The 14,420-nt window shown below is 46.3% G+C and overlaps 2 protein-coding genes across 2 annotated transcripts in view; one reads left to right on the top strand and one right to left on the bottom strand.

Annotated features, from left to right (window-relative positions):
- elk4 (ETS transcription factor ELK4) overlaps window positions 1-6,731 on the top strand; it is a gene marked incomplete at its 5' end in the record, with an annotated part of 10,472 nt that extends 3,741 nt beyond the window's left edge. The window contains 3 exon segments of the mRNA XM_080551307.1: window positions 470-718; window positions 6,179-6,301; window positions 6,620-6,731. Coding sequence (XP_080407433.1) covers window positions 470-718; window positions 6,179-6,301; window positions 6,620-6,718 — 471 coding nt within the window. The 3' untranslated portion in view covers window positions 6,719-6,731.
- Window positions 6,732-6,781: 50 nt separating this feature from the next.
- mfsd4aa (major facilitator superfamily domain containing 4Aa) overlaps window positions 6,782-14,420 on the bottom strand; it is a gene marked incomplete at both ends in the record, with an annotated part of 15,135 nt that continues 7,496 nt past the window's right edge. The window contains 2 exons of the mRNA XM_080551304.1: window positions 6,782-6,926; window positions 14,417-14,420. The exon at window positions 14,417-14,420 is cut by the window's right edge and continues 51 nt beyond it. Of these exons, the coding sequence (XP_080407430.1) occupies window positions 6,782-6,926; window positions 14,417-14,420 (149 nt within the window). The remainder of the gene's footprint in view (window positions 6,927-14,416) is intronic.

Genomic DNA, 14,420 nt, shown 5'->3' with positions numbered 1-14,420 from the left:
ACCTGCAGGAACCCAGACAGACCCAGACACACACACACACACACACACACACACACACACACACACACACACACACACACACACACACACAACCACAGGTTTCCCACTGGTCCTTGAAATCCTTGAAAGTTTGTGAATTTGAGAAAAAGAAATCAAGGTCTTAAAAGTTTTTGAAAATAGACACGGGTCATTGGAAGTGCTTGAATTCCCCCCCCTCTCTCTCTCTCTCTCTCTCTCTCTCTCTCTCTCTCTCTCTCTCTCTCTCTCTCTCTCTCTCTCTCTCTCTAAAAAAAGATATATACAAAAATGTTTTTGTTGAATTTTCTTGAATTTGAGGGAACTGACTCTTGAAAGTCCTTGAAAGGTGCTTGAATGTGAATGTGATGTTTCAGAAGATGTGGGAATCCTGCAACCAAACGTGGACCCTACATGTTTTAATCCCCCCCTCCCCTCCCCCCCTGTGTCCCAGGTGCAGAGGGGAGAGTCAGGGCGTGGGGGAGAGTCCTCCCTGGGGGAGGCGGAGGGCAGCCTCTCCCCCGTCAGCGGGTACATCACCGGGGGCAGCCTGAGCGCTGGGAAGTACCGCAAGCCCAAGGTGCTGGACTTCCGGACCCCCACCCTGGTGGTCACCACCTCCGACCTCAGCTGCCTCAACTCCCCCATGAACCTCTACAGCCCATCCCTGCCCACCGCCACGCTGACCCCCGCCATGCTGCAGGTAGGCCTGACACACACACACACACACACACACACTGACCCCCGCCATGCTGCAGGTAGGCCTGACACACACACACACACACACACACACACACACACCCTCCCTGCCCACCGCCACGCTGACCCCCGCCATGCTGCAGGTAGGCCTGACACACACACACACACACACCCGCCATGCTGCAGGTAACACACACACACACACACACACACACACACACACACACCCCTCCCTCCCTACAGCCACGCTCACCCCCGCCCCCCCCCCTAGATTACTCTTCCTGCTACGACTGGTTGATTGATGATTCACTTAGTCAAATGTATTGATTGTAAGTCGCTTTGGAATAAGGATTCTGCTAAATGCCAAAAATGTAAATGTAAATGTCCCACTCACACACCCACACACACTACCTAGTTTCCCCCAGTAGGTGGCAGCAGCGTTCCAGGTTTAAGTGCTGGGATCTCCCGGCCTCCTCTACGGTGTTTCCATGACGATGTCCGCAGGCCCGTCACTATGGGCGGGCCTCAGGGGGCCAGGCCCCCCCACAGACGTGCTGGTGCCCCCCCAACTGGCAGCCAGATATTAATTATTTTTTTTAAATATTAATCATATTTTATGTTAAATGAAGACATTAAAATTGAGAAACAATAGTGTGTTTTTCATTTTGTTGGACGGGATTCTAGTGACAACCAATCATTTGAAAGTTGAAAGTTGAAAGTTGCACGTTACGCACGCTGCTGCTCTCGCCATTTCAGTTGTGTGAGGCGAGCACTGAGCAGTTGAGTGAAATCTGCGCTTTTTGATGGATAAAGCTTTTTGAATAAAGATGGATATAAGAAAGTGGATTACTGGTAAATCCTCGAAAGGTGCAGCTGCACCCAACCCCGATGGACATACGTAGCACCAGCATTAGCGACTGTGGGCAGCCTGACACTAGCACCCCGACGGCTACCACTAGTGAGGTAAGTCCTACTAGCCCAACTGTTAGGGCTAGGGCTACTACTAGCCTTGCTAGCCCCCCGATGAAAGTTTTGTTACTTTTCGAGCCACCAAACAGACTGCTACAAAGCGAGAACATGGACCTGTTCACTGCGGTTACTCTTGTGAACAGTGCATCTGAATGCATAAAATCACTGCGCACAGAGGATGAGTTTACTGCGCTCTGGGACCTCTGCTCTCCTCCAGCCTCAGCCACTGACGAGGCTGGTCCCAGCTGTCCAACTGAGAGAAGACGCACAATTAACAAGAGCTTTGGTGCATTTGTAGTTGAAGGAACGGTTGGACAGTCACAGAGGGACACTGGCGAAAAGACAGAGTTCCTGGGAGTGTTTTACAGTGTTATTGATGCTGTGCAAGGAGAGATGGATGCGCGTTTTGGAGAGCGCAGCTGCAAGCTCATTGGTGCGCTGGCTGCTTTAAACCCAGAGGCCGAGGATTTCATGGATCCATCGAAGGTCACTCCTCTCCTAAGATTAGCTCGAACTGAAGTGGTTGAATCTGAATATGCTGTGGCTCGTGGTGGGTTCCTGGTAAAGAAGATGGAGGACACCTCGTTTCCCCCCAAAGATGGACAATGGACAATAGCCAATATTCTCAGTATACATTCCACTCAGCACTCCAGGCCATGCCAACTGTCATCCAAGCTTATACACTCGCCCTAACTTTGGGAGCGTCTACCGCGACTTGTGAAAACTCTTTTTCAACACTTAAAAATGTTTTCTCTGAGCATCGGCGCAGCATGTTGCACAAGCGCAAGGCTCAACTGATTCAGCTTGCCTTCGAAAAGGACCTCACCCACAAGTTCAAGGATGAGTGGAAGGACTTACTGATGAGGAGATTCAGCACTGAAAAACGCCGCCTCCTTCTTTTCTGAGCCGGGTGTGTGTGTGTGTGTGTCCGTGTGTGTCCGTGTGAGCACACGCTGTGGTGATGTTTTGCTAGTATTCTCGACAGCTTTTTCAACTGGAGAGATGAGCTGTTTGCACGGTTATGCTATATTTAATGTGCTTTGTGTATAACGTGTTCAATGATGAGGATCTGGCTGATCCTATTTGCTGTAGATGGGTGGTTTTAATGTGATGATCACACGATCGGTCGGTCATACTGTATCCCTTTTGGAAGTGCACTGATTGCGTGCCAGTCTCCTAATTTTTGTTACGTAGGCTATCCCTGGCATTTATTTAATTATTGTTCTTGTAAGTGTGCCGGGTTGGTGCCAATTATTGACCTGTGCGCATTGTAATGCACAACAAGTAATGCACAACAAGTAACTTGCATTCAAATAATTTTAGCTTAGGCCTACTCGGGTCGACAAGGCCTTGTAATAAACCAGCTTCGCCTGTGTTTATTGTTATGTTATTTGCTGCATTCTGATAATTTTAGGTCTAGTCTTCATCGGTAGGCTACGTGTCCAATTTAGCCTCTGCAACCTACTATGCATGTCAGTGTTGCATGACCAGGGTGCGAAATAAGGGGGAGCTCGGGGAGCTATAGCTTCCCTAGTGGTGACATGAGCTCCCCTGGAAACATGGTTTGTGAAATTTTGGGGGAGCTCTAAAATATTCCAAATTGCGATGGATTTATTCCAAGTTGTGACGGATTTTACCTGGTGTAATATGATTTGTAGAGGCATACAATCTATTTTGATGTTGGTATTAGGTATATAAATAATATATAATAGCCTATATAGCCTACATATAGGCCTTTATTGGCTACAACTATGCGACAGTAACTTGCAGCGGGGTGCACTGACGCTGAACCCCTCATAAGTAGGTGGACAATGCGTGGTGCTGAAATAGCCGACATGCGGTGTGTGGTTTGAAAAAACGCCAGCTCAGTAAATAATTCAAACTTAATGTTTACTTATAGGCTATGTGAATGTGACTGCACCACACATGTGAACAGTAACAAAGCAAATGCAGTTTAATTTTATGAAAAACATTGACAACTAAATCGGCGCAAAAAAAAAGAAGAAGCTGAATCCGCTTAGCCTATATGCTCCTGAAAAACATTTAATGACAGAGCAAACACGCTACATTACTAGGGATAATAATTACAATGAGCCATTCATTAAAAATAGAAAAAATAATATTAGGCTATTAAATCTCACTTAATGAGAAAACTGGCATCTCCCATCGGTCACTATTTGTTGGCTATCTGGTGATATGGACGTCTTTGAGTGTCTAGAAAAGCGCTATAAGTCTAATGTATTATTATTATTTATTATTATTATGGACGTCACTTTAATCCGGCAGTTCTCAAGGTTTTTATGCACCAATCGATTCCTCTAGTCCGTCTTTATCGCATTCATTGATGAAAAGGACAACTCGCATGTATAGGTGGAAGGGAACATTCATTGTGAGCACGGAAAATGTGAGTCTCTCACAACGGCTTTGCATTGATGAGACCAGGTAGGATGAACGCATAGTTCGCTGTCCATTCCTGTTTAAATGCCCTGTTTTCACCGTCAACTTTCCTCTTTAGACCTTTGGAGAGTGACATTATGTTTCTCTTGCTAGCTAGCAGGTTAAATGTTTAGCTAACTTCACCCGGCACCAAACAACCAATCCAATAATAATGTGACCTTGTAAGTCTGGGAGGAGGGGGGAATCATTATCAGAATAAAACTATGTTAAATAATTATTAGAATAAGTTAGGCTACGCTACATCGTCAGTCCACACATGTATTATTCAAAACTATGGAAAAGGGTGAAACTAGGGTGAGAATCACAACACAAACTCGCTAGTCAAGCCAAAATACAGCAGCGAAATGGATTGGACTGCTACCTAGTTAACTAGAACACTACTTTACATTGTTACCTAGTTAACTAGAACACTACTTTACATTGTTACCTAGTTAACTAGAACACTACTTTACATTGTTACCTAGTTAACTAGAACACTACTTTACATTGTTACCTAGTTAACTAGAACACTACTTTACATTGTTACCTAGTTAACTAGAACACTACTTTACATTGTTACCTAGTTAACTAGAACACTACTTTACATTGTTACCTAGTTAACTAGAACACTACTGTACATTGTTACCTAGTTAACTACAACACTACTTTACATTGTAACCTAGTTAACTAGAACACTACTTTACATTGTTTAGCAGGCTCACAAAACAAGCCGTGTTAGTTGACTAGCGATGTGTCATTGATTTTCGACAACGCGGAAATGTGTTCACATTTTCCGAAAGAAAAGTCAAAGCATTAGAAAGTAGAACGGAAAATCGCACGCGCGCTTTGCGCACGGAAAGCCACCGGCCCCGATTTGGCCAGATTTTTTTTTCCCGTCAGGAGATATTTTTTTTTGCTTTAATCCCTGGGCTCCCCCGCACACCGTGATTTAATTCGCACACTGTGCATGACGAATACCATAGCATATCGGATTATATAAAATAGTTAATAATAATTGTGCCCCCCCATGCAGTTCATTAGCCCACCCTAAGACTGGGCCCTGGTGACGGGTCTGGATGTCCGACGTGGTCATTTGTGTTGGTCGTTGTTGACCGGGGACTTGAGCAAGGCACTTAACCCCTAATGGAGCTATCGCTAAGCCACGCCCCCTTTGAAAACTCGGACAAACAAACAAACAACGCTTCACTGCCAGTGACTGACTGACCGACCGAGACTGAATGACATTCAATTACTTACAATGTCTGATTTACCACAACCAAGTAATAGACATGTTTTTTGTTTTTTTTAAGATGACAAGAATATTTCATCCAGAAGCTTTTCACCATCAGATATCAGCGAGTTGTTTGTCCGAGTTTTCTGCCTGTCGTGACTTTTTGCTGTGATATGATTGGACAATTTCTATTTTGGGGCGTGCCTTAGCGATAGGTCAATTGCTCCAGGGCGCTGACTATGGCTGACCCTGTGTCCAGAGCAACAATACATTTGGCTGTTCTCATGTTCTCATGTGCAATGACAGAAAGGTTGAATCTAATCTAATCTAATCTGATCTGATCATAACTCCTATTTTCTCTCGCTCCCTCTTTCTACAATTCTCTCTCTCTCTCTCTCTCTCTCTCTATAAAATTATATCTCTCTCTCTACAATGCTCTCTCTCTCTCTTCCTCTCCCATTCTCTCTCTCTCTCTACAATTCTCTCTCTCTATATATAATTCTCTCTCTCTCTCTCTCTACAATTCTCTCTCTCTATATATAATTCTCTCTCTCTCTCTCTATAATTCTCTCTCTCTATATATATAATTCTCTCTCTCTCTCTCTCTATATAATTCTCTCTCTATATATATATAATTCTCTCTCTATATATATAATTCTCTCTCTCTCTCTATAATTCTCTCTCTATATATAATTCTCTCTCTCTCTATAATTCTCTCTCTATATATATATAATTCTCTCTCTATATATATAATTCTCTCTCTCTCTCTATAATTCTCTCTCTCTCTAAAATTCTCCCCCTCCCTCTCTCTCCCCCTCCCCCCCCCAGACTCCCACCCTGCTCCTGACCCCCAGTCCTCTGCTGTCTAACATCCACTTCTGGAGCACGCTGAGCCCCGTGGCCCCGCTCAGCCCCGCCACGCGCCGCCAGGGAGCACACACCCTGTTCCAGGTCAGAACACTCCTCCTCCTCATCCCTCTCTCCTCCTCTCCTCTCCTCTCCCTCTCCTTTCCTCTCCTCTCCTCCTCTCCTCTCCCTCTCCCCCCCCTCTCCTCTCCCCCTCCTCTCCTCTCACCTCCTCCTCACCTCCTCCTCTCCTCTCCTCTCCTCTCCCCCTCCCCTCCTCTCTCCTCCTCTCCTCTCCCCCTCCTCTCCCCTCCTCTCATCCCTCTCCCCTCCTCTCTCATCCCCTCCTCCTCTCACCTCCCCCCCTCCTCCTCCTCTCTCCCCTCCTCCTGATGTGTTCTTCTTCTTCTCTCTCTCCTCTAGTTCCCGTCAGTGTTCACCCCTCAGTTCCACGTGCCCATACACAGTCTGGACGGAACCAACACTCCTGGACCCCTCTCCCCAGACCCCCAGAAGACATAGGAACCCCTTCCACACCCCGACCCCCCCCACCTCTGCTCAGCTCCTCCCCCTTCACCCCCTGTGTCACACCAGCCAGATGGGGAACACCCCAGGCGTGAGGATGCTGTTCTGAGACTCTGTTGTTATGGAGATATGAACCCCCCCCCCCCCTCCACTGCCGCGGGGGCTCGGGGGACAGCTGTGTTTGTGGAGGGGGGAGGGGGGGAGTCTGGGGTGGGGGGTTGGGGGGGTCAGGGGAGAACGTGGAGGACCAGCTTCCTTTGGATGTTCATAGGGACAGTCTTAACACACTAGGGAACGCACACACCCTCTCTTAATACACACTCACACTCCTACACGCACACACACACACACACACACGCACACACACACACACGCACACACACACACACACACACACACACACAGACACACTCCCTCCCTTTCCTTTACTTGCCTCTTTTATTGTTATTTTGTCCTGAGCGTATTTGGGTTCTTCAGAAACAGAGTCCTTCTCAGCTGGACCGTTTTTCTAAAGAAATCGCTATGGCAACGGGTTGCTGCCTGTGGATTTGACTCGTGAGCAGCGAAAGGAATAAAACCATCCAGCGACCTCGACTCGAACAGCCAATGAGGTGTCCCCGCTTCGAGACCAATGGGATTGCAGACGTTTTAAAAAAAGAAAGAACATTTAAAAAGAAGACAAAAAAATAACTATCTGAACCTTCGTAGAATTTCCTTTTTCTCGTTTCTATACGTGGGGCTTTGTGACCCTGTCTATGAACTTCTTCTTGTGTCATTATGTCGATGATTCCAGCTCAGTTTTCCAGATGGCTTCTAAGGACAAGAGTTCCTCTTTGTTGTATATTTCTAACGTGTTTCTTTCTTTCAACCGTTTAACCTTAACGTTTCTCTTGCAGAAGGGGAATGCTTTCAGCTGATCCCTTCGCTTAAACCTACCTTAAACTCAGCACTAGTCCCCTTACCTTAGACCCAACCCAGCCTACCTTAGACCCAACCCCAGCCTACCTTAGACCTTAGACCCAACCCCAGTCTCCTACCTTAGACCTTAGACCCAACCCCAGTCTCTTACCTCTTAGTATATAACAAACGTGACACGTTCTGGTCAATTGGTCCGCAAGTCAGCAGCCGATTTAACGTTCAGCCTTTTCTTTCGAACAGCGTTGTTGAAAATCAATGACACATCGCTAGTCAACTAACACAGCTTGTTCTGTGAGCCTGCTAACAAGGTAAAGTAGTGTTCTAGTTAACTAGGTAGCAGTGGGAATTACTCACCCAATCCATTGCGTTGTTGCAGTATTCTGGCTTGACTAGCTTTAACTACTAAACGTAGTTCCGTGTTTCAAAAGAAAAGTCTGAACATTCTCATGGGTTGCCGACTTGCGGCCCGAACGACCCAGACCGCGTCACAAACGTGAGCTGGACCAGAACCGTGGTCCAGCTCTCTCTCTCTAATCAGCAACTCTTGCCATAACCTTTGAACCCGTCACTAAGACCAGCAGCGGCCAATCGGAACAGAACAGAACCGGACCGCCTCACAATGTGCTGAGGGGGTGGTAATGCTTAGGTTGTTTGGGAGGTCTGTGTGTGGAGTGGGAGGGGCCTGTGTAGAGGAGTGGGTGTGGCCTGTGTAGAGGAGTGGGAGGGGCCTGTGTAGAGGAGTGGGAGGGGCCTGTGTGTGGAGTGGGAGGGGCCTGTGTGTGGAGTGGGAGGGGCCTGTGTAGAGGAGTGGGAGGGGCCTGTTTGTGGAGTGGGAGGGGCCTGTGTGTGGAGTGGGAGGGGCCTGTGTGTGGAGTGGGAGTGGCCTGTGTGTGGAGTGGGAGGGGCCTGTATCTCCGGTCGGTACTAGCAGCATCTCAGGTATGAAAGCGGCCCAGTTGGGCCCTCGGGGCCACAGCGGCCCGGGTCAGCTCCAGAACATCAGCATCAGTGTTTATGAAGAAGCCATAACTACCCCTTAACTACCTACGGACAGGTAACTAACCGTAACTTTTAAACCTAGCCTTGAGTCCACGTTGTAAACCCCTTAGCCTTGTCCCCCGAACCAGCGAACCCTTAAACCCCCAGTATGGGTCAGGACCCCTCCTTGTGACCTAGCTAACTCCGTTATCTCTGGACTCGCGTTGATGTGAAGCCATAAACCAGAGGACCTCAGAACCAGACCGTTAGTTAGAACGTACTGGACCCGGTGTTTCAACACGCTTAAATCTACACTGAACAGAAATATTGCATCGCACGCTCCCTCAAAACTTCATCTGTGGCATTGTGGCTGTGTGATAAAACTGCACATGTTTAGAGTGGCCTTTTACTGTGACCAGCCTAAGAAACACCTGTGCAATAATCACGCTGTCTATTCAGCATCTGGACATGCCACACCTGTCAGGTGGATGGATTATCTCTTCTCGGCAAAGGAGAAGTGCTCACTAACACAGATTTAAACACAATTGTGAACACAATTTGAGAGAAATAGGCCTTTTGTGTACATAGAAAAAAGTCTTAGGTCTTTGATTTCAAATTGTTTCAAAAAGTGTTGCGTTTATATTTTTGTTCAGTGTAGCTCAGAATGATCCACATTATTCTGACGTGTTCGGATTAAAAATAAACAAATACCCACCGGTCCTAGAGCATAGATCTCTGCTCTGGTAGATCAGTATCAGGCAGAGAGAGAGAACCAGCAGAAACGTATTTCTACTCTAAAATTGTTTAGCTTAGCTTTGCTCCCTATGACACACAGCCATGCTAGGGGCGGCAGGTAGCCTAGAGGCTCGAGAGGCCGGCTAGCAATCAGAAGGTCGCTGGTTCGATCCCCGCCTCAGGAGGGAGCTGCATGTGAGCTGGTGAACTGGAGGGTTGCTGGCATCATATCTAAGGTGCCTACCACTGTTGTTGTGCCCTTGAGCAAGGCACATAACCCCCTAATTGCTCCAGGGGCGCTGACTATGTCTCGAGCAAAAGAATATGACAAAAAGGTTGAATCTAATCTAATAATCTAATCTAATAATGATGGTGCCTTAACCCCCCTAGCCCCAGTCCAGACCCCCCGCCTGGGTGATACAGGAGATTGAATTGACCAAGTAATAAGATTTACCCGATGTCAGTAACGCAAGACTCCTACCTGTTGTTTACCTGTGTGTCTAATAACGTGTGTGTATGACGTCCATGACAGCTGTTACCATGACGTCCATGACAGTTGTTACCATGACAGCTGTTACCATGACATCCATGACAGTTGTTACCATGACAGCTGTTACCATGACAGCTGTTACCATGACGTCCATGACAGCTGTTACCATGACGACCATGACAGTTGCCTTAACGGATTGTCATTGGCCACACTAGACCTGTACCAGAAGTAGTGTAATATTTGGGGGTGGGGTACAGTAACAGCTGCACAGAGACATGACCAGTGTCAGAGTGTGGGGAGAATTGTGCTAGACGCTATTTTGCATGATTTATGACATGTACAGTTTCTGCATTTACATAAACACCTTTTCTATCTCTCTCTCTCTCTCTCTCTCTCTCTCTCTCTCTCTCTCTCGTTACCTGCCTGCTTCAACCTCTGTGATGTGGCTGTGACTCTGGTAACAGATATAAGATATTTAAAAAAAGAAATGAAAAAAAAAAAAGACAAAGGAAGCCATGACGTGTAACTGACCCTTTTTATCTTCTCCCTGTCCGCTTGAAAGTCTCTGAATATGAATTTGTATTTTTGTAAAGGCCAGACGGACACGTAGGATACATGCTATTATTATTATTATTCTGTGGTTTGTGTAGATTATTAATCTGTCTAATGCTGATGATGTTTCTGTTTTAACGATGTTGTCTTAACCTGGTTTTCTACTCAGATTGTTTGGGAAAAACAGCGATGTCCCTTGTTGATGACATCACTGGTTCATTTGAGCATTGAAGCCTTACAGAAGCACAACCTTTGTATTTTTGATTTTGTTGATGTATTTTGTTGACAGTGTTTATTAGTGTTATGTGACGGTGTGTTTTGTGTTTGTGTTTCAACTTGGGGCACTTAGAGCTATGGGGGTTCCTGTAGTATTGGATTCTAAAGCTTCACTTTTCTACGTCTCTCCGATTTTAATACCGATTTCAGTATGCTTTGTAAAAGCTATATTGACCTGAGTACGTAAATGGCTATACTGCACATTTATTTTCCCAAATCAACGACAGAGTAAAAAGAATCTATGCACTTAAGTACTTTATACTGCAAGTCTAAAGAGTTCAATCAGAACGTGTACATGACATGTTAAGGAAAATGTGTCTCTTAAGAGGCGTAACGATTTTTAAAAGGAAGCAGGTGTTTACTTAGGCCCTTATATAACAGCAGCAGACTATTTTATCCAAAGTGAGATTTGTAAAACTTGAGATTTGTAAAGCCTGAGATGACTTTCTATATTTTAATAGTTTTGATAAAAGACGATCACAGAGCCAAAGGTGAAGGTGTCACCACCTGACCTCAGGTAGCGTAAGGTCATAAGGTCACTCCTCTAGGACCCAGATAGACAGCAAGTGCATATACGTGTCACGTTCTAATGCTTTGGTCCTCATGTCGGGATCCCATGTAACGATCAGACTTTTCTTTCGAAAAAATGTGAATACATTTCCGCGTTGTTGAAAATCAACGACATGTCGCTAGTCAACTGACACAGCTTGTTTTGTGAGCCTGCTGACAATGTAAAGTAGTGTTGTAGTTAACTAGGTAGCAGTGGGGATTACTCACCCAATCCATTGCGTTGTTGCAGTGTTTTGGCTTGACTAGAGAGTTTGTGCCGTGATTCTCAACAACGTCGAAACGTAGTTCCGTGTTTCAAAAGAAAAGTCTGAACATTTTGACCGGTCGCCGACACGCGGACCGAATGATCAGACTGTGTCACATTTCATATAAACTTCAAGTGTTTTCTTGAAATCACCATTAAGAGAAAAAAAGAAAAAAAAAGAAAAGAAATTTGAAATGACGCCAACTGACCATTTTAGCTAATTCTTACAGTTCTTACTCTGTTTACTTCTTCTTCTGTCATTTGTATCTTGTTTCAAAAGCTTTTCAAATGTTTACATGCTGCTTGTCTGGAGTGGCACAGCTGTGTGTGAGAAGTAGGACGTGAGTTTCTAACAGCGGAGACCATTAAAACACCTGATCTCTCTCTCTCTCTCTCTCTCTCTCTCCTTTGTGTTGTTATTGATTGTGTTTACCCTCCACCACACCTTGCTTTAAGCCTTAAAGCCTGCAGCCAATACAGGCCCTTGACCGGGATCACCCGGTGAGTATTAGAGGATGTGTGATGTGTGTGTGTAGGGGTTAGAGGATCAGGACCCGGGTTGGACCAGGGCAGGGAAGGATCTCCCGTGGTCCAGGACAATGGAAATTTGGCCTTTCTAAGCTGTATGAAAGTATGAGCTCATGAGTGACACAGAAGATAAATAAAGGGATAGGCGTAGGTGATGTGGTGGACACCCTGGTCAGCTGTTAAAGGGGCGTTACGCTCTGACATGTTTGTTGGTGGGGCGCCTGGTGGCGTAGTAATCGCAGGGTCCCTGGTTCGATTCTGGCCGTCGACCTATCCTGCATGTCATTCCTCCTCTCTCACCCATCCTTCCTGTCATCCCTCCTCTCTCACCCATCCTTCCTGTCAGTCTCTACTGTCTCTAACCTCCTCTCTCTCTCACCCATCCTTCCTGTCAATCTCTACTGTCTCTATCCTCCTCTCTCTCTCACCCATCCTCCCTGTCAGTCTCTACTGTCTCTATCCTCCTCTCTCTCAACCATCCTCCCTGTCAATCTCTACTGTCTTTAACCTCCTCTCTCTCTCTCACCCATCCTTCCTGTCAATCTACTGTCTCTATCCTCCTCTCTCTCTCTCAACCATCCTTCCTGTCAGTCTCTACTGTCTCTATCCTCCTCTCTCACCCATCCTTCCTGTCAGTCTCTACTGTCTCTATCCTCCTCTCTCTCTCTCTCTCACCCATCCTTCCTGTCAGTCTCTACTGTCTCTAACCTCCTCTCTCTCTCACCCATCCTCCCTGTCAATCTCTACTGTCTCTAACCTCCTCTCTCTCTCTCTCTCTCTCTCTCAACCATCCTCCCTGTCAGTCTCTACTGTCTCTATCCTTCTCTCTCTCACCCATCCTCCCTGCCAGTCTCTACTGTCTCTATCCTCCTCTCTCACCCATCCTTCCTGTCAGTCTCTACTGTCTCTATCCTCCTCTCTCTCTCTCACCCATCCTTCCTGTCAATCTCTACTGTCTCTATCCTCCTCTCTCTCACCCATCCTCCCTGTCAGTCTACTGTCTATCCTCCTCTCTCTCTCTGTCTGACTGACTGGCTGGCTGGCTGGCTGACTGACTGGCTGACTGACTCACTGACTGACTGACTGACTCGGAAACTGCTGTCTGAAAGATTATTACACAACACAAGGAGAAGTCTGTTACAATTGTGTAACAAAACGTTTATCCAATGCAGGTTTATCAGTTTATCCAACAGTAACACACTAGAACATCCTGTGTCATTTGGTCATTAAACCCACAACTGGTAGTGCAAAACACCAAGCTAAAACCTTTGGACCCCCAAACTGTCAGAACTCCCACACACACACGCAGGCAGAACCGACATCCACTCTCCCACACCCTGGTGGTTAACTGACCTCCACCCTCAAACACCTGGGGGGTATTCCATCAATGTCACTAAAGGAAAATCCAGGCTTGTTTTGATCATCTTATTTAAGATTGATAAGATTATTTTAAGGCTGGCTTTTTTTTTGTAAATCTCGCAAGATTTATCAGAAGAAGTCCGGATTTTCCTTTAGCGACATTGATGGAACACCCCCCGGGTGACTAACCATAGACAGAACTAGAGCATAACATTAACACGCAACCTTTCCACCATCAAAACATACATACGGTACAAAAATAAATCTTCAAACGATGATTCCCAAACAGTCGATTTTTTCCGAAACTTGATTCCTTTGAGGAAGACAGACATAGACAGACATAATCACAGTCAGATATGCACCAATTAATTAATTAATTATTATCTACAACGAGCTGATTCCGTATTTGTTGGCATTTGATCTGAAGGCCGATGGGATGGGGTTTAGGGTGTCTGAGAGAGAGAAGAGGGTCTTCACCCCCCTTCCCACCCCGTACATGACACCATTGTTCTCAGGTTATAAATTAGGATCATGGCTGTGCTTCCTGGAGTCAGCTTGTTTGTTTTCCCTTAACTTTGTCCCTCTGGAGACCCTGTAGAGTCACACTCTGTAGTCCTCCATCTCTCTGTCCTCTCTCTCCTTTCTCTCTGTCCCCTCCTCCATCTCTCTCTCCCCTCCTCCATCTCTCTGTCCTTCTCTCTCCTCCATCTCTCTGTCCTCTCTCTCCTTTCTCTCTGTCCCCTCCTCCATCTCTCTCTCCCCTCCTCCATCTCTCGGTCCTTCTCTCTCCTCCATCTCTCTGTCCTCTCCTCTCCTCCATCTCTCTGTCCTTCTCTCTCTTTCTCTCTGTCCTCTCCTCTCCTCCATCTCTCTGTCCTTCTCTCTCTTTCTCTCTGTCCTCCATCTCTCTGTCCTTCTCTCTCTTTCTCTCTGTCCTCTCCTCTCCTCCATCTCTCTGTCCTCTCCTCTCCTCCATCTCTCTGTCCTCCATCTCTCTCTCCTCTCATCCATCTCTCATCCATCTCTTTGTCCTCTCCTCCGTCACTGTG

This window comes from Nansenia antarctica (genome assembly GCF_963989245.1).
Source record: "Nansenia antarctica genome assembly, contig: SCAFFOLD_238, whole genome shotgun sequence".
Taxonomy (NCBI): domain Eukaryota; kingdom Metazoa; phylum Chordata; class Actinopteri; order Argentiniformes; family Microstomatidae; genus Nansenia; species Nansenia antarctica.
Note: the sequence above shows the minus strand (reverse complement) of the source record. Positions and strands in the feature narration are given on the sequence as shown.